We start from the raw sequence: 25,028 nt of genomic DNA on the forward strand, positions 1-25,028 counted from the left end.
AAATGAAAAGGGTAGAAAGCTGAGAAAAAAAAGATATTTAGTGGAAATAGAGTAATGGTTTGCAAAGTTTGCTTTGCTTACTTATTATTTTGAGAAGGTCAACATTTGTTTAAAGGGAAGAACAACTTTCTGGAGACTAGGCAGAATGAAACAGAGATTGAAGAAGCTCTGCAGCAGGGGCTGAAACCAGTAGCCAAACATCAGAGCAGGGATTAAAGAGAAAAATGAGGAAAGAATATAATATGATCAGCAAATCCTGGTCCCTCTTGTAAAATCAGGTGAGCCTAGTCCTGCTTTGGTTTTACGTGCTTTCCTGTTCCTTGGAGTGCATCTGTTCTCTTCCAGAATATTTTTCTTGCCTGCCCCACCCCATGAATCATCATGAACTGTTAGCAAGGAGGCAAGGATTTGTCAGGCCTCCTGTTAATACTGCCCTGTATAACACAGACTCTGATGGGGATGCACCGGCCCATCGTGCACATTTTTACCCATCCTGGCATGGAATTTGTTAAGGAAGGTTTGAGGTGACAGTTGAGAAAGTGCTAGTTTTGTCATGATAAACCGTGTCCTGCTTTCTTGAGTGGTACTGCAAAACAAGGCTGGTGAACACATAAGATCCTGGCGGTGCTGATACTTCCCTGTGTCCTATACTGCACCAGGGCCTCAAACCCTAACGAGTCACAAAAGTGTGCCAGTCAGTGCAGAGCAGACGTTTGTTTTAATTGTATTTTGCATGCTGAGCTGGCTGGAGAACTTGCTAATTTAAGAGACAGTCTCGTTCATGTTAAAGAATATGTAGTTTCAAGCACGATATGTATTGGGTATCTGCTCAGGATGGTTAATGCCTTTTAAGGGAGACTAACTGATATTCTGCAGGATGGCCTGTTTTAATGCCAGATGACAGCATTAAAAATATATATATATAAATATACACACACATGATGTTATCCTTAGGGCATTCTGTTTGCTACACCCGAGTGTTTGCAACAACCAAATGATCTTCAACGTCTTTGGCTTCATGAATCAGCTCGTGCCTATGGGGATAAATTGGTGGAAAACAAAGACTGCAATTTCTTTCATAAAATGTTGATAGGCACTATGCACAAGTATTTTGAGGTACGTTGGTAACTTGAAAGTATTTTGCCTGACACCAGCAAATTAAAAACTGGGTAGTGAAATGTCTCATTCGTTAGAACTTTAAGTATCAGTAGCGCAAGCATCTTCCTTCCTAAGGAGAAGCAGGTGCCAGAGTAAGTGAAAAGGGGAAACCAAGGAAGCTTCTCCTTTGAGAAGATTCAGAGGTAGATATTCTTACCTTAATTGGAATATTCGACCAGCAGAGAGCTCTCAAGTATCTCTGTTGCAGTGTTGTTAGTAACTTAGAGCAAACACTTGAGCCTTCCCTAGAGCAGGGAGGTGGCAACCTGTGGACATGACTCTTCATGTCCTTTGCCGGATACGTGGAAACAAGTTGTGATCTTCATTTTCTCTTTCCTGATTCTGCGCTTCAAACCACAAGAATAATGTATTTTATTTTTCTTTATTAATTGTTCCTTTTGTATTAGTTTTCCTTCCCTGAATAGTTTATCTTAAGTGTATGTATGTCTATGCCTATATATTAAAAAGTTGAATTATTTTTTTTTTTTAATTGCAGTCTCTTTGAGCTTCAGAGCGTGTCAGTAAAACAGCATGTACTTTTTTAACTGTGAGCATTGTTGTTTATCCAAATAAAAGTGCTTGTTAAGAATTAAACTATTAGAGAGTTAAGATACTGTAAATTGCAAGACATATATAAAACAAATATGCAAGTTTCATTTTGGTCTTTCTGTTGTGTGAGGATCAGGGTTTTCACAGTCCAAACATTGCACATATAAACCACCAAGCAAGTATGTTTCTTTGCTTTGATGTTCTCAGTGAAGTTTTGTTATGTTGTCTTTTGTTTCCTTAACTTGTCATACATAAAGAAATATAGTACATTGCAGTATTGTTCATTGTATCAGACATGGCATGCAGAAGACAAAACAATGCCACATATTAGGTAGTACCATGGCATATATAGTTTCTTCTGGAAATAATCTGTATTGGTGCCCATACCAAGGATGAACTAACTAGTAAGGAGCGCAGTACTGTTTCTACTTGCTCTTTGAAAACTCTTCACTTGAAAGCATACTCATTTTGCAGCAGGCAAAGCAGCAGAAATATGAACTAAAATGAACCTATTAAATGTATGTGTACTTGATTTTTAAAAAAGAAAACAGTTTTCCTAATAGTTGGGGAGGAGGTGGAAGAAAAAGGGAGTGGGTATTTTAATTTATTTGACAGAAATGGAAAATGGAAAATATCAGCTTTGTTTAGTAGTCTTTTTTTTTTTTCCTTCCTTTGTAATTTCTATTTGCCAGTAAAAAAAAAGAGTGACAAGAAATAGAATAAGGATAGGAATCGGGACACCAAAATGGAAAATTTAAAATATTTGGAAATGTTTGAACCTAGATTGAACAGTGACTTCCTGTCACAAAGAAGTTATTGTTCATTAATTTTACATAGTTTAGACATGAACAATTAAAGATAAAAACAGCTTTACTAGTAGTTGTTTGGAGTCTGACTGTTTGGAGGTACTGTGCAAACACTTTGAGCCCATACTTGCACCTACTTTTAGTCTTCCAGTGTACTCACAGTGCATGGGTACATCAATCACTACCCTAATGGACTGCTTTTTCATGAAAATGTTTCTCGTGCTGTGTTTCGGGCATTCTTAAACTATTCTTTTTCTCTCTCGCTATGTGGTAGAATGGGGAAGACCAAGTGTTGCTGCAATCTCCGCTCATCGATTGCCATTTTGCAAACGGCAGAGCAGACTCTTGCTACAAGCCAGTGAAAGGGTGGGAACCACTGAGGAGTATACTTGAGGAGTTCCTTGAAAGCTACAATGAAATGCATGCTTCTATGAACCTAGGCTTATTTGAGGGTGCCATGCAGCACGTGTAAGTGGAATATCTATAAAGGGAGCAAATAATTCATAATGATGCTACCGATGTTTGCATGAAGTTGTTGCTTTTCACTGTTCAGAGGTGTTTGCAATGCAGACTCATAACACTTTTAATGGAAGGCTTATGCAAGGGCACTATGCAGCAGTAGTCCCGCTAAATATATTTTATTGATGCCATTATGGAAGATTAGGTTGTGGCTCAGTGTTTAAACTAACCTCTGTTTTGTTTGTTTAAAGAGAGATTCATCCTTTTTTTGCACTGCATAGAAATTAACACCACTTATTTTCTGAGGTTGGAAACATTTGCTTTATTTTCCTGTATGGACAAACCCCAGCCAATTATCAGAAGATGAAGTGAAGATTTTGCTCAATAACTGAGGCACAGACTTCACTGTTGCTCCTTGTCATTATTTATAATCTTTCTTCAACATATACAGTTGTTCTGGTCATGTGTAATATCAGTGATTTCCAGAAAGAGACAGAAGCCCATGCTGGCAGAGCTTATTTTTGTTAAAGCAGCTTCTATTATTTGCAGTGTCAAATCATTTAACACAGAACCTTTTCTTCTCACTGAGTTGGACTAGGATTTCAGTGTCATCGTTTTTCACTTTGTATGTATTCAGGCAGGAGCTATATAAGAGAAGGTGCTCTGGACAAAGCAGTCTATTGTAGAACTTTCTCTCCAAGAGGATTAATAAAAGAGCTTAAATTACAAAGATAATCATATGGATCTTTCATAGGGGCTGTAGATTTTGTTCTGCTGGTTTAGAGGTTGATGTGATAATCATCAGAAGCCTTCTCAGGTATCGCTAGTTTTGCTTGAGAATGTTGGTAAGCCATTGTCTTCTCTCTGAAGTCTAGTGACCGAGAGTAGTATCCTAGTTTGGTAAAGTAGCAGGGTGTCTTAGCCTTACAATTTGGCAGTCCCAGAAAAGTCTATGTGAAATTAAATCCTGTAATTTTTTTCCACACCTTTTAGGGTTTTTTTTTAATGGATCCATTGTGAAATCATTAATAAGGCTGACAAAGCTCTACAATGAGGTCAGAGAGATTTGGCTTCCAGTAATGTTTTGGTCGAACAGGTTTCTCTCTCTTTATTAGATGCAACTAGATTAGACACATTATGCCTTCAATTAAGAAGGTTCTTATTGATCTTTTTTCAGGGATGATTTTTTTTCAGTGGCATGAGACATAAAGAGAATGAGGGAGTTGCTTTTTGTTTTTTTTTTTTCATTCATCTATGAAAGATAAATAAAGCAAAATATCCAACGTGCCATCTCTAAGCTCTGATCTGGTGATACTAGGCTGTAATTCCTTAGAATCTGCATTTGATTTTAAAAAATGAAATTCTGAAAATAATTTGTAGATGCTTATATAAATGACTAGAGTATCAATCGAAAGAGACTTAATATCTCCAAACATAGGGTTTTTTGGGGGAAGAATTACCTCAATACTTACATTTGAAAATTCTAGCAACTAAATCTTATCTAGTTTTGAGCCAGATCCTCATCTGGCCTCATTCATCCTATGATATTCCATGATCAGCAAATAAAAGCATGCCTTAAGTAGTCTGCGCTAGATATTCCAAGAGTAAATTAAAGTTTGATGCTTATTTTTCATGAAGTGATTGATTATCCTTCAGCCTTTGAGATGCATACTGCCCAAAGTGAAAATTCTCCTAGGGCCCAGTTGGCCTCTCTTCAAGTGAACTAGGTCTTTATTCTGAGTCCAGCCAGGGTCTGTCAGGATCTTGGAATGATGCTTTGGAGCAACTCAATGTAAAGAATAAGCAACCAGACAGCTCAGGTCATTGTAGAGGTCAGTGCAGACCTTCAATATTTGACAAGGAAAAACAGCTTTTCTACCCACTTGCTCTGATATTGGAAAGAAACAAAATGCTGACATGAAGATAATGTACCTTTAGGTGTTAAGAATACACTGCCACAAAAACAGACAAAAAAAGAAAAGAAAGAAAGAAACCAACCTTGGTGCAATAAAAAGAAATTGAGAAACTTGGCTAACGAGGTTGTTGAAGTCTATGTTATGTTCTTGTTCTTTGTCATCAGGTGCCGAATCAGTCATATCCTAGAAGCCCCTAGGGGTTATGCACTTCTGATTGGAGTAGATGGTAGTGCTAAACAAAGCTTGTCGAGGCTGGCAGCATACATCTGCTCCCTGGAGATTTTCCAAATCACACTGAAAAAAGACTACGGGATCCAGGACCTGAGGGTAAATGAATAGATATTATTTGAATCTGTTTAATTCACTACTTCAAGAATGTGTTGTTTTGTTGTTATATGGGCTTGATAAAATCACAGGTGAAGCAGTGTAATTTACAGTAACAAGCCCTGTGGTTCCTGTGGTTTCCAGCTGCACCTCTCGTTTTCTTTATCTCTGAAAAATAGGTGGTCAAAAGGTTTATTAGTGTCCTTTTATATGCTTCACAGAATTTTGGTATTCTCCACTCTTTCCAAGGCAGCTACTTGACGCACTACAAAGATGTGGTTGGAGTTCTGGTATTTAAAGTTAGCCGTTTGTTACAAATTTTTGCATGTCATTGCACGTGTATTGATATAGTGGAATAAAATTTTTGTGGATGAACACCAGGCAAAATTTTGTCCTTGTTGCATGCGAGTCATTTAATCATTTAAACTGGTCATATGCAAAGGTAAGGAATATAGTTGAGTTGAGGTGCTCTATCAGGCTTACAGACTTTGAGACCTTGCAAGGCTATGCCCGATCTATGTGAGCACACAGGGAAGGAGGGAATATTTCCAAGCAGGGAAATTTGTAATCCTCTGTTAACAAGCCTAAGGATTTGCTTTCTGCTAGGTCATGAGGCAACTAGTTCGTATTAGCCAGCACTGACCTTAATCCATGTTTCAAATGTGACCACACTTGAATGCAGCTGATGTGGGTTGGTTTTTTTCTGGAACCCAATGCAAAAAAGCATTCCATGTTTGTACTACTGCTAGCACGACAATTCCATGCTATGTCTCTCTCTGGGCCACCCATGTGTGAGGAAAAGTAACAGTGCACCAGTGCACTACTCAGGTTTTTTTTTGTTGTTTGTTTGTGTGTGTTTTGGGGTTTTTTTTAACATAAGAAAGCTCTCCTAAACCAATTCACTAAAAAAAAAAACTTGCAGAAATAAGAGTTTAAAATGGATCTGACTCTTCAGTGCAATTCCCAGACATTATTGGTATGGTTATGGCTGTTCTCGATGGGGACTTTCATGGCTGCAATATTCCTTTTTTAGTACATTCATGGGGGATTTCCTTGATTAGTAGTCTGTTTTGATGTTTACCACTAGGTCATATTAAAACATCAGTGTTTGATATGGAAAGCAGAGGCATACTGCTTTTCCCTTTGGATTTTATGCAGCAAATTAGCAATGTGTAAATAAACTGGAAAAAGTAAGAAGTCAGCAATGAGTTACCATTCACTAACAAGCATTTCATGCTTTTTCTGTATGAACGTTTTAACAGAATATGAGTGATTGCCTCCTTTCCTTACAGGTAGATCCTGCCAGTTTGTACATCAAAACTGGTGCCAAGAACATGCCCACAGTGTTTTTGCTGACAGATGCCCAGGTTCTAGATGAACGCTCTCTTGTGCAGATTAATGACTTGTTGGAATCAGGTGATTATACCAACACATTTCTTGAAAGATCTCTTCCAATGACAAATGATCTGTGGTTTCATTGAACTTTATAGAGATTATTTCTCTTTCAGGTATTTGTAGGGGGCTTTTAGAGAGGCCAAGTCAAACCATCCAACTTTAGCATTGAGTCTAACTTGCTTAAGAAAGCATTGCCCACTGAGGAGAAGAATTGCTAAAGCTTATCGTGTATTAAATGCCTTGATTTGGGGGGAGATGGGAATCTCTCTGACTATGCCATGTTTGCTTTGATATGATTTCACTGACTTCAAGCAATATCTTCATGACTGCACAAATGTAACAGCAATGCAGTTTCACCCATGTTTTGAAAATTAGAGAATCTGGATTCTGAACATGGGGATCTGGAGATAGAGTGGAAGAAAAATGGGAATGATACCATGCTGTACAGTTGGAGAGCATTTTGAAAGATTTTTTTTAAAATTATTATTTATTTTTGCAACTAGATTGGAAAACAATTTTCTAACAGCCTGTAAAAAAAGTAACCACTATTCTGAGGGATACATAATTTATAAGTGAACTTTCTATCAGGGCAAATATTTTTGTCTTTTAAACACAATGTTGTTTCCTCTCCCTTGTAAAAAGAACTACTATTTTTAGGTAAAAAGATGTGGGGAACAGGAGGAAATTGTTTTGTTGCTTGATCCATCTATTATCGTAGCATAGCTCTAGTTAACGTGCCTAAACTATATTGTGCTAAATACCATGTACAAGATTATTTCTTACATTGTGTTGTGTAAGCCTTCTCCTAACTACTCCTTTGTCTTTTTGCAGGAGAGATCCCAGATCTGTTCAATGATGAAGACGTGGAGGGCATAGTTACAGGAGTTAGAAAAGAAGTCTGAGCCCTAGGCCTGATGGACACCAGAGAAAGCTGCCGGAGGTTCTTTTTGAGTAGAGTGCGGCTACAGTTAAAAGTAAGGTGCATCTCAGGGGAGAGAGGCAGTACCAAGCTGGTTAAAGTTACAACATATTTCACTTGTCTTATAACCTTGTGCATGTTGGCATACTTTGCTTGAAAGACATACTCTACAATGTGTCACACTGAATTTGCCTCTCTCATGTTACCCCTGTAATAGCCTTCTTTATGTGGATGCTTGATGTACGCCAAGTTTTACTCCTAGATCTGGCTAGTGACTTCCTGCCTGTTCATAGGAAAGTCACATAGCTGCTTTGCATCTTAGTTTCATGGTCTTGTGTTTTGAATATAATGATGCACTTCAGAGAGAAGTGAGATGCTGATGAGGAGTTAGTGGTGCGGTTAGTGCAATTGTAAATATGTTCCCTAATTACACATACAGTAATTCTGTCTGTGTAGTCAACTCTTAAATGTTTGCACTGAAATTTCACAGGAAATGTTAATCCTTTCTACTTTTCCTATGCCATTTAAAACTGGGAAAATAAAAATATCTATGTAGCTCTCTTCAGGTCAAAATCTGTTTAGCAATACACATTAATATGATACTGCAAGTGCAACAAGTATCTCTTTTAGAACTCCATTTTAGAGGTAATGTTCCTGAAAGCTGGAAAGCAGAAGCTGGGAACGCTGATTTTGGAGTGGAAGCTCTGGGAACTTTTGGTTTATGCAGACTTCAATTTTATACATCATCTAAACATATGTGTAGCCTATAAGTCTGAAAATAATTAACTCTTTAGAAAAAGAGTGTTTTGAAAGGAATATATGCCCCATACTGATCTGTTTGATTGGGGATGAGAAGACCCTTCCCATAGCAGATTATTTCACAGTAGTCTTTTGTGTGGGTTTTTTCTGCTTCTTCTGAAGTGTTTAACTACCTCTGATCTAAAAGCCATTCCTATTTGGTTATGAGATTTTTATCCAAGTTCTTACACTTTATAACATACCACTTTGTCTATTTTTTTCCGCATCTTCTCTCTTTTTCCTATCCTGCATTATCTTTGCTGCTGTTCTCTCCTATCTCTAATTTTGTTGCCATCACTTCTGTCCCTTTGCAAATTTCTTTTGTAACTTAAAGACCAGTGGAGACTTTTATGGGGTCTAGCGTGACATATTGTGTATTGCTCTCACTTTTTCAGACTTCAGTGACATGGTCAATAGTGGTGCTTACCTTCTGTATACATATTTCTAGTCAGTGCTGTTTATCTCTGTTTCATGACTATTGCATTTGTGTACATTTTTTTAAGAAAGGACAGGAAAAAAATATGATGTCTAATCTCTCTCTTCATTTTCTTCTTTCTCATTGCTTTCCCTTTGTGTTTTCCTTGTTCCCCCAACAATTTCTTCTTTTTCTTCTCTCTTTTTTTTTAAGGGGTTTTTGAAAGCCAGCTTTCAAATGCTTTTTACCTTGCAACCATTTCGCCAGTCCCCCACTGTGCAAATTAGCACTTCTGGAGGCAAGAACAGGAGATACCTATTCATGTTGCAAGGAAGCAAAGTAGAAACATTTTAGTACCAAAGGAGACATAAACTTCATGAGTTAACACACTGGCAGATATCTGTATGTCAGCGCTGGGTGACCTATCACCTCCTTTCCCTAGATGTGAAAAATAAAAGACTAATAAAATGTGAAAGAGAACAAAAGGGAGAATTTAAGACAGTTTCAGAATGTTAAAGCTTATTGAAGTGATATAGTCTCATTTTTCAATTTAATTTTAAAACCCTAACATTCTACATTAAGCCATTTTTCGCTTGTGCTCACTCGTCATCTTATACCATACAGTTCTGTTTATGATGAGGAATCTGTAGCTCTGGAACCCAAACTAACCAGTGCAATTCTTTGAACTAACGTAGCTCTTTGGTTTTGGGTTGGGTTGGTTTTCTTTGTTTTCAGTCTGGAACTTGCAATCAATTCTGCTGTTAATGTATGGAGAACATGCCATGTAGGTAGGTGCAAATTTATGTCAGTTAAAGACAGTGGATTGCACCATTATAAAACATGAGCCTACAACTGAAGTGTGTGCTAGGACGTATATACACCTGAGGATTTCAGAAGCTTTTGTGATGAATGATGAAATAAATTAAAAAGGAAGAATGCTGCTTAAGCAAACAAAGCTGATGGCGAAACATTGTGAATGGTAATTTACTGACAGTGCTAAGGTATGGCATTGCATAGGCTGAGAATTTTCTAAGACTCACAGTGATTTATTGGAGCTCCAGAAGTTTTTCAATATCCCACATATCTGTGCAGTAATCACTCTTAAATACTCTGCACATTACTAAAATTTTTTATAAAAGTAAAGGCCAGAAGAAACAACTATTTCTCAAAATCATGGATATGAGGCATGGACAGGCAGTCCTGCAGTCTCCTGAGCTCTCTCTGATTTTATTTTATTCTTTTGGTCATGGCAACCTTTCAACATTTTCCCAAAAATGGGAACACCATGCCTAAATGCCTTGCAACCCATGTCCTACTCAAACATATTCTTAAATGTATTCTTTTCAGTAAACATACTCTTTACAACATTGCATCTTTGCATGTTTTCCAAGTTCTACGGTTCCTACTAGCTCATCTCAGTTTCCCGAGTGCTCTTAAACATTACCATGTATTCTAAAGCCATATGGCTTTTCTTCTGAACTGAATCTCTCTTACTTAGTGCTGTGCAGGCAGTTTTCTTCATGAGCTGCGAATCTCTACTGCAAATACTTGCTTCCATTTCTTGAATGAGTTTCCTCATTGTGTATTTTCCTCATGTTTCAGAGTTGACAGTCCCTCGGTGGCCATTGTGAAGTCCCAGTGTTAAGAACTAAGTCTGCTGATTTTAGGGGAATTCTGTTTCTCTGGTTTCCTTCCAATAGGCAGACTTGGCTGGACTACTTTAGTAATTACATTCTTATAACAGTCGCCTCCTTGCATAGTCCTGTGAGCATTTAGTTGGCTCCCCATTTTCTAAGGAACTCAGCAGTAAAGCAGTTCCATGCTTCAGCCAGAATTAATGTCAAATATAGGCAGGGCAGGTGCCCTGCATCACCACAGGCAATCTTTGTTTCTAAATCATTTCCAAGTCCTTGTTCATCAGGACATGTTAGCATTTTCTTTGTGGTCTGTTTCACCACTGACAGGACATCTCTCTTGTCTGTGAATCCACAAAGAACTTGTGCAGCCTCATCACAGCCCAGCTTTTGGCCAGCTCTTGTGGTTTTTCCTTTGAGGGCTTAAATACACATGCCTATCAGCACAACTGCTTTACTCCTAGCCAAAGAGAACAATGTTTTTAGGGCTTCTGGTTCTATGTTAAACTAACGCTAACTCCAGATGTGATTATATTTGTCTGTTTCAATGGGAAATAAGGGTTGAATTGATTGTGCTGTCTATCACTTGATCAATCTCACCTCCCAACTAACTTCTGAACTCACCAACCAATTGTCGCTAAGGAGACAGGTGGATCAGGGACAGACAGACACAGTTACTGCCCTCCCATTGAATGAAGACTCAATTACGTTATTAGACAGCCAAGAAAGTATCGCGGATTTCTAAGTTCTGTAGCACACAAAACAGCTGCTTCTGCAGTTGGCAAGCTCTTCCAGAGTTACGGTTTCTCTATGGAAAGCTCCAGGGTTTTCTCATTTGGATGTCAGCCATCTCTTCTTGAGTACTTAGCTTATTTTTAAGGATACATCTGTATTAGTAAATTTATGGGGTATGTTTTGTAGTCCTGAGAACTAGTGGCGTGACATGGCTGGCATCCATGTGGCTTAGCTTTTCCCTTGCTCTGCTCACAAAATGATGGCGGTGGCATAGAGCTGGTTAGGAATGATTCCTGGTCTGTACAGCTCCTTACTCCTGCTGTAGTGCTGCTTTGTTTCACATGGGAAAACCATGCAAATGTAGTGCGCTAACACCTAAATAAGGCCCTGTCAGACCAGAGGTCAAGCATGTGCCAAGGCACTCTTTAGTTCATTAGTATTAAGATACACTGTTGTCTGTCTTTCTCCGTTTGAAGCACTCTGTGAACCTAGAGAGCTTGCATACCTGAGATAAGCAGGAGTAGGCTGAGCTGAAAAATACAGCGTAAAAGACACCTATAGTGAAAATAACACATGAGTGTGAGGCTCAAATGGGACATTTGAGAAAAGAAGTCTTTTGTGTTCTTAGGAGGAGTGAATGCTACATGGAAGTTGATGTTAATTTCACATGATACCAGTTCTACACTTATTATCTTTCTTATTCAATTTTGCAAATTTAAATCTTAAAAACGTCAGGTGAAAGACTCTTGCGTAGTCCCTCTCAATCCACATTGCTTTCAAAGAAAGGGATGAGTCTAGCTTGGAGAACTTCATAAGTTTTTCTATTACTATATGAAATACCCTCACTGTAATATTTATATCGTGATTGTCTTGCAAGAAATGAAGCATTTCTTGGAGCATTTCCTATTCCTTTTTTTTTTCCCCCTCTGTCAAATTAGACTGTCGTTTATGGCCTGGGCAGAAGATAAACATTTTCAAAATATGACCTCCTTCCTTAAGCAAAGACTGCTCAAAATGTAGTCAGTAATAATTACTCATTTTTCTTCACAGCTCTCTTGTTATCAGATCACATGACATCTTCATTATTCTGTGTGCAAAGCAGGCAGTGCACAAGGTCCTTTATAATATTGGGAACTCACTGGCGGGAATGCAAATGAACTCTGAAAACATGCTGCATCAAATCCTTGCCTGATGTGATTTTACCAAACTTCACCAAAGCTAAAAGAGATAGAAAAGTTATGCCATGGTGACAATCTGGTTACCCGCTTTTTATGACTACTTTTTCAAGCATGTGATGTAGCCAATTTTTTATTGTCCACAAAGAAAAATTAACAAAGACATAGTTATCTAATTAAGGTGTTACATTATATTTAGGCCTGTGCTGGGATTTCCTGCCTAACAAGACAACACAGTAAAAATCACTCAGTTGTAGCTTTGTGTTTTAGAGAAAAAGAGTGGAAATTTTAAATAGTGTGTTTAAATTGGAGTTCTAGAACTAGCTGTTCTAAGAAGTAATTTATTACAAGATTGAGAAATTGTTCTTCTAAACTTCATCCTGACATGATAATCTACAAAGTTTGTGTGTAAGTAACTAATTTTACCTGCTGCTACTTTTACATTGGATTTAATTGTTTCTCTTCATTTTCTGAAGGTTTCTGGAACTCTTGATTTGCTGCCGTTCTCTTTATTATTAGCTTTTGCAGATCCTCTCATCTAGTCCCTCTCTTCTTAGCCTTCATAGCAGTTGTTTTCAAGTGTTACCTTTTGCTTTGTAATCTGTACTTGTGATACAACAGCTAGGTGTTTTAATATGTCTGCATTGCAAGCAAAAGGTTGGTGTGTCTGTATTTCATATAGACTAAGTTCATCTGCCTTTAAACCAGCTGTTTTCAGGGATGTTACAACAGTTGAGTCCTGGATACTTACTCAGGTATATTTCCTTTTTCTTGTTGGGGCTTTGCAGCCAAATAATCCTGGTAGGACTTTCACAGACTTTCACTAGGACTCGCTTACCATGTTTAGCAACTTGTGCTAGATGCCCTGTTGCTTCAACCGTTTCTCTCCTGTCTGTCTTCACTCGTCATTGTTCACCTACTCTTCTGTACTTATTTGTTATGGAAGTTCACTGTTGAGAGGCTTTTGTGTCCTGTGGTTATCTGCATGAGCTCCAGTAGTGCTGTGATGGATAAACATGAGATTAGAATAAAGATTAGAACATGCTACTATAATGTACTCTTTAAAACTTTCAGACATTTTTTTTGAGGGGTGGCCAAGGGCAAGGAGAGAACAGATGAGTATAGTTATGACTTAGTAAATCCAGAGTTTAGATGCTAGGATAAAAGTAAACAATCCTGAAAGGTCAGTATTATCTTCTCAGAGATCTGCAGTTCATGTAAACTGATGCAGTTCCTTATAGATAGAAATAGTTCTTTTAAATCACTCTTAACAAATGACATTGGATAGAGAGATCACCTTCTCCCCTAAAATTCAATATAAGATTGATATAAATAGGGGATAAATAGTAATAATTTCATACAAACAATTGTTTAATATTTAGGGAAGATAAAATATTACTTAGGGTACAAGACTAAGGAAAACACTAAATTCTGATTTGTGTTTGGCGAATAGTCCGAGACTTTGATTTGGACTCTTCTTGCAGTCCAGTACTTAGAGTTAAGTCCAAACATGAGCGATGTAGGAGGATGTAAAAGATGTAACTTCTAGCAAGACTATAGGGTTTCCAGCTTTGGAGGTGTGACAGATTCAATTTGGCACCACTGCTAAAGCAAGGGCACTTGTGAGAAGCACATGGGAGCGGGGACAGATATCGCTAGGCACTCCATTACTGCTGCTCCTGTAGCAGGGATGGTAGGCAGATCTGAGACGGTGGCTGCTAGAGAGGAGAAAATGAGGTGCCCCAAGCAACAATATTGTTCACCGTGCCTCTGATATTATGGCTGAACATAGAATTTTATCAGAAAATGAGGTGACATGAATGAGAGGGAGAAAGCATGTCTAATTGAAGGATACATGCTGTAACAAACAGATAAGAGATTTCAGAAAATTCACAGAAGTGTCCAAGGTCTTTGACAATCGTGGAACAGACCTAGCAGATTCTTCATGTACGTTTCTTCTCTGATTCAGAGTTTTGAGGTGGAGACCATTAATTCTTGTATTGTTTTGATTGTTTCCTTGCTGTTTGCCCTTCTTTCTCATCAGCCTGATAAAATTTTTTTGTAAATTCCAAGATCTTTCTGTGGTCTTTGTATGGTTTTAGTGTAGTTTTCATCGCTTGCCTAGAATGGATTAGTACATGGACATTTCTGCCATTTGCCTCTTCATGCTAAACACATTTTCTTCTGTACCTTAGACCAACTTGCTGATCACCCTGTCTTTGTAACATCCCTGAACAACCTGGACTCCATTGTGTTTTTGCATGGGTGTCTACGTTTCTGCCTAAATTCTGGAAAATGGGGGAGTACATTATCATCTTGCACGTATGAGAACATGCACTGCTGTTTGTAACTCTTGCAGGAGTCAAAGGCCATAAGTGATTTAAAACCAGTGGTTTCTCTTGCTGACGCATTCTCAAGTACTTCCCAGACAAATGTGCAAATTGCCTGTGCTTAGAAGAATTTTAGATTCATATAAGAGAGGTATTTTTCTCTATTTAACAATAAACTAGATCCGTAGGGGGACCAGAATAACTGCAGCAATTTAAAACTGTTTTAACATGAAATAGTCCTCTATATCCCATTCCACGAGAGAAAGAAAAAATACTATGAGATCTTGTAGCTCTAGGAAACTGATAAGCATGTGGGAAATGGAATAGGTACTAGTGAATACCCTCCCTTTAGAAATATAAAGAAGTAAATGGATTAAAAAATGATGGAACATGCAGTCAATTCATAGTGCCGTCTAAAGCATGGGCTTGGGGGCTCTAATTTTTTTTAATATTTATGGTTCACTCACCAGTAAAGATTTCAGTGAATTCTTCTGTATTTTATGCCCCATTTAGTATTTTAGTCTGCATCATTTCTCTTCCTGTCTGTCACAACATGGAAGATTATCATAGTTTCTGTTTGTCTTTTCTTGCTTCTTCCTCTTACCCTTTTTCAGGTGTTTTTTTTTTTTCTTTTAAGATTGTTTCACACATCATCTGCCTTTCACCTCCTCTGTTTCCACCATGGCTCCCAAAAGAAGGGCCTACTTGTGCTTTTCTTGCCGTTACACTTGGCCACATCATATATCCTTCTGAAAATAGTGTCTTTGATCTGAAGCCTTCAATAATCTCAAAATTCCACTCTATTTGTGGAACCATGAGAAAGAAATTCTCTTTTTGTGAGATACAGCCTGACCAGTGCTTGTGACCAGAGGCCATGTCGTAATTTATTTGTGAAAAAGAGTGGGAATAAAAAGAGGACATACCCTGTGGTTCGGCATAAAATCCAAGCTTTACAAAATGTCCCAGAAAACAGTTTCTTCAAGAGATTTTTCTGAAAAATGGTAAAAGATTTTCTTGACTTAGTTCTACTGAAACATTTTCATCTTTGCTCATAACTAAAGGTTAATTGCAGAAATTGTTGTCTTGTGTTTTCCAGTGCAAAGATGTAATTTCAGAAAATATGAGATAGTGGCAAGTCTTTTCTATTTTTTGTGTAATCTTTCCAGATACCATAGAAGCTTTTTCCACTGTTACTATTGACTCATTGCTTTCTCTCTCCTTTCTAACTGCTTTAAAACTCAGTGAAGTATTGTCCCAGGTCAACCTCCTCCTCTCTTCGCTCCTTTTTTTTCTTATTTTCTTTCAACTTTCTGCTCTTCTTCCTTTTTCATTCAGTTTTTTTCTTCACAAGAAATGTCAATTCCCAATTACTCCAGAGGCAGAATAAACCTGTCACTTCCCTAGCATGCCTGACTGGCCTCTGGCCTGGCTCTTGTGGCTGTTGTGGAAATGATAGTCTGTTCTGATACCATTTGGATATTTTCTATTGGAATTAATGATATTGATGCTGTATGGTTTGAGAAGCTCTGTACAACAAAAATAGCTCATTTCATGAGAAGCATATAGGAGAGACTCCAGATCGGTCTTAACAGCCTGATGTCTGTCATTTTGCTAATGAACTAAAAGCAAATACAATGGCCAAAACACATGTTAATGGCAGTAAATATATCCATAAATACAACTGAGAGACTAGAATAATCCTTCCTTCCCAAATGTGAGCTGCTTTGGGTAGGCCCGGTGATACTAACAGCCAATTACAGATTTATTTCTTTTTCTTTGACTATTTTAGCCTACCCTTGTTTGGACATCCCTTTCCACTTTTGTAAAGTGCAGTCCCTAAAACTTCACATGCAAACCGAGGTCCAGATCTCCTTTTCTTCCCATATCTTTTAACGAGTTTGCAGTGCGTATTAAAGTGGCAGGAAGTGGCTTCAATAGATTTGGAAACAAGAACTGGGTTTGTGTCACCGTGACCAGCTGAACATGCACCTTCTTGGCTGTCTGCGTGCCAGCCAGTCCCTGTGGCTACATTATTATTTATAGCTATCAAACAGAGTAACTGATACCAACGTGGAGAGATGGGAAGGAAGCTGCAAGTACACAGTGTTTGTACAGTAGAAAGGGGGTAAAACCTGTTTGCCCAAGGTAAGATCCTAGCTGACGAAGTCTATTAGCTGCCAAATTTGTTTTGGAGCCTTCAGCTGTGCGCTGGCCGGCACAGGGCCACGGTTCGTTGCATGCCTTGCTTTGATCGCCTGGACTTGCCATGTAATTCTTTTCTCTCCGTTTCCCCTCCCGCCTCTCCGCAGATCATTCTGTGTTTCTCTCCCGCCGGTGCCACACTGCGAGCGCGAGCTCGGAAGTTCCCAGCCATAGTTAACTGCACCACTATTGACTGGTTTCAGGAGTGGCCACGGGAGGCCCTGCGCTCCGTCAGCAGGAGGCTCATTGAGGAAGCCCAGGGGGTCGAGGTACAGAGTTTCAAGCTCATCAGTCTTCTAAGAAAGCAATGGAGATGATTGAAAGACCGATAACTGAATAAGCTGAAAAAAACCCAATGCTCATTTTACTCCTCTTGCATATTTGTTTCCTTCCATGTTGTTCAAGCTCACTCCTGCTAAAAGATGAGTTTTTAAGGCTTGTCGCTGCCCGGTTCCTTCAGCAGAGTTCAGAGAGCTGTCGAGCACAGGCAGCAAAGTGAGGGTGAAAGAAGAGAGGCATGTCATAGCACCATCTTTGCAGAATCCTTCCATTCTAGGCTTTTTAGAATCCTATAGATACAGAATTTATTTAACGCTGTTTAATACAGTTAAATATATTAGCTAGTGCTGTAGCAAGTGAAGCTGAAATATTGCAGTGCACAGCCCAGGCTAGCTAAAGAAGAGTTTTCCCTCTGTTCAGCAACTAAGCGGGTGAAAACTTCCCCTACAACCACATGGCAAATGCATTTTGAGTTCTAACATCTGGGTGGTTGTTCCCTTTTTGTTCCTGTCTGGAGCGTGACTTCTTGGGTTGCTTTTCTAAAATAAACAATCATACATCAGTGAGTTTTGTTTCAGGCTTTCAGGGCAATGATTGCCTGGTGTTCCTCTAAGAGTTTCAACAAGTCGCTTCTGTAGTCCCACCCTACTAGCTCCCACTGTCCCAAGCAGTCTCACTGGCAGCTGGTGGAGTCATTCACGTAGATCCAGAAAGGATTTCCTCTTTTTCAGTAATTGCAGTTGCAGGAGTTTTGTTCTAGAGAGCTCCTGTGTTTGGGACCATTTATTTGTATAGGATATTTGTTATCACGACAGAAAATGAGGATCTCGGGAATGCCCAAGAAAAAGCCGCCTAGTTGTAGCACTAGTCCCCGGGTAAGTCCGTGTGTAAGAGACGGATGCGTTTACAGCATCTGTCCCCCGTTCGAACCCATTCAACATACGCGGAGTCGTCAGGAAACGAAGGCGAAGGAGAGGGGAAGCCTGCAGGATTCCCGGAGCTGCTCGCAGGGCAGCCGCCCGCCCTCCCCCTCCGCGGGGCCGGGGCGTGCTGCGGCGGCGGGGCCGGCCCGGCTGGCGGCGGCGCCCGCGGCTCCGGCGGCGTGCGGCTGCCTCCTGTAGGGCGGCGGGGGAAAGGGAGGGCTCTGCGCCTACTTGGCGTTTTATGTTTTCCATCAGCGCCTTCTGCTTTGTTTTGACAGCCCGTAAGAGATTTAAAGTGGTGTTAGGACAGTTATTCGTGGTCCAGTGGACTATGTTTTGGCCTTTTTTAATAAGATACCAACTTGCATGTTGCCGTTTATTTTAAAGACACTGCTAGGATTACATGGAGAAAAGAGAATAGGATTTGTTTTGACTTAAATACTTTTTTTTTCCTCAGATGCTTAACTAATTATATTTTGCTCCTTTGAACATACATCTGCTCATCATAGAATCATAGAATGGTTAGGGTTGGAAGGGACCTCAAAGATCATCTAGTTCCAACCCCTCTGCCATGGGCAGGGAAACCCTCCACTACACCAGGTTGCCCAAAGCCTCATCCAACCTGGAGAATTTAGGCTTTTAATACTGAAACTGTTTGTTTTTGTGGGTTTTTTTTTTGGGGGGGTGTGTGTTAAATTTATTATTATTTAAACATGTTCCTTTATAATTCATTTTTCATATATTTAGGAAAGGTATCACTGATTCAAGCGTTTGTGTCTCTCTCACATTGGTGTAAACTGCTCCTGATCAATATATTTTCCTGTTCAGTTCCCAGCAAGTGAAATAAGTGACAACTAACAAAATAACATGACACTTTATTGACAGTGAGGTAAGGTTTCTGTGTCATCAACATACGTAAAGCAGTACTGGATGCCTGAGTCATGTCTGCATGTGCAGCCGACGAGAAGACCAACAGACAAGACAGCAGAATGCAAAAAATACTAGGATGAGACAGGAGAAAGATTTGAAAGTGATGGGGAGGGTGAACCCAGAACAGAGGTGCTGAAATAACAAGGAAGCTATGACAGTGTTATGGGGGGGAAAGAATGAGGACTTAACTAAGAGAGAAGAGAAGCAAAACTGAACCAGAAAGGTAGGAGAGGTGTACAGCAAAGAATCTGAGGAGGAGTAAAAAGGATGTGAAGGGAGAATGATCACAGAAAAGTAGTAAGGGGGGGGGGGGGGGGGCAGGAGAGTTGCAGAGGTGTATTAGGATATCAAAGAATGAGCGGGGCTGGGTGGAAAAGGACCACCCTGAAGAACAGAGCAAATCTTAGCTGCAGTCTGCCATCCCCTCTCCATTGAAGATTTATGAGAGGTGGTCTTCTCTCCCTCACTCATCTCTAGTGCTGATGTGTTAATACATCATTTCACTTGCTCCATTTTAGATATTTCAGGAATGCCTTTTGTTTGTTCTTAGTTAAGAAATGTTGTTCGCCAGGACTCGTGTATGCCTGAACTTCCGAAACATTCTGTAATCATGCTGTCTCTTATGATGAGCAGTGCGAGGTCTATTACTGAGTGATTATTTTGGCATAATTGACCCTTAGCTCCCAATTGTCCTTTTTCAGATTTTCGGAAAATACTCTGTAACAATATTACAGATATTTTTAATTAGGGTAGCTTGAAGCTCAGCTAATGATTTTTTTTTTCCCTCTTAAAAGTTCAATACAAATATGACATCGTATCTACATTGCTTTAACAAAACCCAGAAAATTTCTGGGTTTAAATGGTGAGAGAAAACCATAAAAAATTCAGTGATTATAGGAGTTGAGAAGGAAGTCTGAGATTTTCCATTTCCTTATCTTCAAAACAAGTCTAGATACTTTTCTGGAAGACAAAGTGTATCTGGGGAAGGAGAGGGACAGATTGAGCTCAGGAGAGAGATGGTGAACGGCAGCATCAGTATGCCCTATGAAGGATGCCACGATTGTCCCTTCTGCTTTGTGTGAAAATATCTGAACAAGAACAACAAGTGATCCTCCCTGTTGAAAATAAGTCCCATGAGCCCCTTTTCATTCGGAAGAACATTGGGCAATGTGTGGGTTAAGGACAAGAAATAGTGAGTTCAGAGATATTCAGAGGGAAATAGCGAGTATCAGAAACTTAATCAATTTGAATCTCTCTGATTTCTTGGGAGAAAAGAAAGGAAAAGAGCCCTCTTCTGTTCCAGTACTCAAATTGCTAGACTTACGTTTTAAAAGTGCGCAAGAAAAGAACACTGTGCAGCAGTTCTGAAATCCATGTACTGAGCTTAACGAACTTACAAAAGTGCCTTTATACCTGATTTGGTATGAAACATGATCGGTAATGTATTAAAATACTGTCTCTGAATTCAAGGTGACGGGCAATCTCTCTTCCTTACTTTCAGCTGGTGCGACATCTCAGCACTGAGTACAGAAGAATCAGGATTGTTTAATCCGTCCCTTTGAAAATAACAGCAATGTACATCTCTGCCATCTCCTTTGAGTGTTTTGCTGTTACTGTCTTGTACGCTGCTTCTCCAGTGCTTAGCATCAAACAGTGCACACTATTAAGCATAATGAGGTTAAATTCTTTGTGCTCTTAGTTTGTCCTCCTCCATAGTATTTTGCAACATGTGGTATGGTAAAGAAGCAGCCTGAAGTAATTTTTTTTTTTTTGCCTCTTACACTCTCAACTCCCCCACACACGTGCTTCCCAGTTACCTCTGCCTTCAGACAAACGCTGGCTTGGTTTTATTCTTATTTTTTATAACTGCCTGCAGTATGCATTCAAGTTTGGTGGCATTGGTCTTTTTTGCTCTTTGCTTGGCGTGTTTCAGCTAGCTTGACTCAAATGCAAAGGGCTAAGATATATAGTGGTGACTAATTTACATTCTGAGGAAAGTAAAAGGGCAAAACTCGGATCTAAACTCTACTCATAACTTGCATTGGGTTTGGTTTGGGTTTTTTTTGCATCCTTAAAAGTCAGTCAGCCAAGGCCTAGAATAGGGAAACTGCATGAGAATGAACAGATTTCACCCTAGTATTTTCTTTCAGATTGTATATAGGCTTATTGCTCAGATGTCTTTAGGACTGTTGAATGGGTTCAATTCGTACCAGCCTAATCTTCATTATTGGCTTCGAGCTACTTTATGCTTTCTGGTGAACTGCAGTTAAATCAGATTTTGTTACTGTATCAATTCTTTTTTGTTTGCTTTTTTTTTTTTAAATAAAGAAGGCTAAATTAGCGATAATAATTTCCTTTCCCTACAACCCTGAAAGAGCATATATTGGAAAGTACAATGTAGTATTAAAAAAAACAACCTGGAGATAAATGAATGGCAGAATAAATAATTTATGCTAATGAAATTACTGCAATTAGTAGTTCCACAATGACCCTTTTAAAAGCCACAGCTGTTAATGTCAGGAAGTGCTGTCACCGCTGACCTTATCATAAGAGAAAGTGACAAATTGAAAATGCGGGGAAGACCAATCCTCAAAGAGGTCTGTTCGGGAACGATTAGTGTTTTCTGAAAACCAGTGTGAATTACAACCAGCTGCTCTCTGGCTCGACGTGTCTCCCATGCTGTGCCATTTTGTTAAGCTCGATAACAATAGTTATTTTGCCCCATTGAGACAAGTTGTCTCGGGCCACTTCCAGCTCTACCGGAACCCACTTCTTCCCTCACTGATTTACAAATGAAACTGTTGTTAGAGGGCTTTTCAGGGCTGCTGAGTAGAGACCTCTCATAAGGATCATGTGTAAGGAGGTTGTCTTTTGCGAGGAAGGGCTGTACTGCAGGGTGCGTGTGTGTCTCAAACAATGAAAAAAGGAGAAAAAAGCTGAAACGCACTTCAGCTGGAAGCCAAGCGCAGCTCAAATCTGCATAAAAAGTCCATTCCTGCTGACTAGCCTTGCTTTTACAAACTATTTTTTTGAAGATGAATTTATTCTAGCTTTGCCTCAGCTAATGATATTCTGATTTTTTTAGTTGTAAAGCAATTTATTTCTGCTTTCCCTAAATGCAAATCAGTCTTTATTTAGTCCTTGTTTTAATTTCTGTTTTTGTAATCATAGGTAAAATAAGTATTCTTCTAAACTAGCTTTTAGAAGTCACAAGAAAATAATGAGGTTTCTTACTGAGAAAAATGGCAAGTCTTTCTGCACCAACCTGATTGTAATATTAATGATGTAGGCTTAAAACATTTAACTGCATCAACAGCCACTCATGAGCAATTTTCCCAAAGTTCCCTAAGCATTATTGACAATGCTTTGGTAAATTATGTGTGACTTTCCTAAGAGTTGGTGTAGCTCATTTAATTCATATTAATTGATTTTTAGGCTTCCCTTGATTAATTGAACTGGGTTCGTCTTGTACAGAATGCAATAAATAATCATTAAAATGAGGGAGATGTGACTCCACAGATTATAAAGTTAAGTATGCTAGAAGTCATAGAGGACAAAATGGAGGTTAGTTACAATGATGGAGTTAAATGGGTTTTCTCAGTATTTCCCTGTTAATTTTGCATACAGTACTCTTGCTTAGACATGTATATGAATATATTCTAGTAATGTAGGTAGATGGGGCCCTTGAAAAGAAACAAAAATGAATTTTGAGGGTTTCTTATTTCATCTTTTATGCCAGGGAAGTATACTCTGATTTAAAGTAATGCAGTAGTATCTTGTATTTGCTAATATAGATTTAAAAAAATTAGAAAAAGGACCTTTGAGTTTCAGTCCTGGACCTACCTCTTTTCTTGCTGTGAGAGGTGAATATAGACAGGCATTTCACCTCTGCTTTTTGCTCAGAAATACGTAACTGAATGACTGTCTGGAGCCGTTTTAAATATGCCTAGCCTGTTTCGGTTATCACATAGTATGTGAAAAGAGTTTTCCAGTCTCACAGCTGCATTTTCCTCCCTGTGATGAGGGAGAAACCCCATGCAGTGCTGCGTGGCACCAAACACAGCCCCCAGGGCCACAGGACCACTCTGGGGTCCTTTCTGCAGTGTGCCAAGTTTAGCTCAGAGCTGGAGGTATACTTTGTGGTTTGATGCCTGGGTGGCATGTAGGGAAAGGAATAGTGTCAACTGTCACAGCTCGGGGTGGTTCTGAACTCCATTTAAGTCATAACTGCTTTCTGATCAAATACCCCTTGAAACTGATGGAAGGTTGTTGTGGTTAAGCCCAGGCTGCACGAAGCCACTCACTCACTCTCTCCCACGCCCTGGGAATGGGGAAGAGAATTAAAGGAGAAAAGGGAAGGAGACTCATAGATTGAGATAAGAATGATTTAATTAAAAGTGTTAATATATTAATATCAATATGTATAATGATAATAATATATACAAACAAGTGATGCACAGTGTAATTGCTCACCACCCAGTGACCGATGCCTGTCCCATCCTGGCAAACAATTCTGAAACAGATAAGACCCAACACTGCAATCCCAGGTGAGTGAGAGGCCCGAAAAAAAATAACAAAAGAGAGAGAGAGCACTCTAAGAGACCGAGAGTCTGAGAGAGAGCCCTCAGAAGAGGGTCCCTGGAAGAGCAAGAGCCTCTTCCTGGTCAACCCTCCTCTATATACGGGGCATGACATTGCATGATATGGAATACTTCATTGGCCAGTTTGTTCCCCAATCCTAAATCTAAGCTCAAATCATGAGGGAAGTTGTTGATCCTCTGTCCCGGCCATGCTCCCCCCGAGTCTGTTGTGCTCCTGCACACCGGCAAGAACATGGCAAGCTGAAAAGTTCTTGAGGTCTCAGTGCCAGCTATAAACATCAGTGCGCTGTCAGCATTCTTGTCATAACAAATCCCCAGCTAAAACCAGAATGCAGAGCTCTTTTAGCTGCTAAAAAGAAAAATTAACTCTGTCGCACTCAAAACCAAGACAAAGGTCTCTTCGGTGCAGAAATGCTGCTTATTTTCTGACATTTTATGATAGGTAGAGACTCCACAGTGCTCTAATCCTGCCCTCGTACCAGTTTATGTTGGTTTATCGCTGACTTTGACAAGCACAGATAAGCAGGGACTTGTACAAATTCAGAAATCTAAATCGTGAAGTCCAGTTCTGTTCAATCTGAAGTTAATGGCATAAATGCACTTTACTCTGAATAGGAATTTGATGATATATGAGGTATGTAGGGATCAGTGTGATTAGAATAGCCACTCTGTTGTATTTCTTTAACCTATACAGGTTTTTTCTTAAACAGGGTTTCCAGAGGTGAAATACCAAATCCATAGAGTATTAACTCTGCATATAGCAGTGTAGTGACTGATTTAATCTCCGTTTTTTAGCTTTATGGAGTATTTATTAAAAAAAAAAAAAAACAAAAAACAACAACAACAACAAAAAAAAAAAAACCCACGAAAGTACGTTGGAGCACTGAGCTTCTGTGGTGATGAAGACTTAATAAATGCCAGCACAGAATTAATTAATTTATATGTAAAAAAGTTGAGGAAGGCTAATTTTGCTTTGATGTTTTTTACATCTTGACAAAATTATGTTTAGGGTAGGCTGAGGAATAGCTTTCTGAATGAGCCATCCCTAGAAACATAACCTTTTCTGACTTAGATATACTTAATTTTTGAAAGATTTCTTTGCTCCTGTGTTTGCATTTGTTCTTATTTCTTGGATATGTCCAGCCACTCATCCAGGACTCCATTTGCAATTTCATGGCTTATGCCCACATCAGTGTGAATATGCTGAGTGCCAAATACAATCATAACGAGAGGCGATAACAATTACACCACTCCAAAGACTTTTCTGGCGCAAATCATGCTTTATAAAATCCTCCTAGAGAAGAAAAGCAAGGAAATGTCGGGACGCATGGAGCATTTGTTGAATGGCATGCAGAAGCTGAAGGCAGCAACTTTCCAGGTAAACTGTGAAAGCCACAACCTTTTATTTCATTCTTTATAAATAATCTTGATTTTATTGCTAATGAAACAAAGTTATCACAGCATCTTTTCATTAGACTGA

General features: G+C 39.1%; 1 protein-coding gene across 1 annotated transcript in view; it reads left to right on the top strand.

Annotated features, from left to right (window-relative positions):
• DNAH11 (dynein axonemal heavy chain 11) overlaps positions 1–7,509 on the top strand; it is a 74,985-nt gene extending 67,476 nt beyond the window's left edge. Inside the window, exons 32-36 of the mRNA XM_086614914.1 lie at positions 955–1,116; positions 2,788–2,981; positions 5,053–5,215; positions 6,505–6,628; positions 7,439–7,509. Coding sequence (XP_086471040.1) covers positions 955–1,116; positions 2,788–2,981; positions 5,053–5,215; positions 6,505–6,628; positions 7,439–7,509 — 714 coding nt within the window. The remainder of the gene's footprint in view (positions 1–954; positions 1,117–2,787; positions 2,982–5,052; positions 5,216–6,504; positions 6,629–7,438) is intronic.
• Positions 7,510–25,028: the final 17,519 nt, after the last annotated feature.

The sequence above is a fragment of the Tauraco erythrolophus genome, chromosome 7 (genome assembly GCF_009769465.1).
Source record: "Tauraco erythrolophus isolate bTauEry1 chromosome 7, bTauEry1.pri, whole genome shotgun sequence".
NCBI classification, from domain to species: domain Eukaryota; kingdom Metazoa; phylum Chordata; class Aves; order Musophagiformes; family Musophagidae; genus Tauraco; species Tauraco erythrolophus.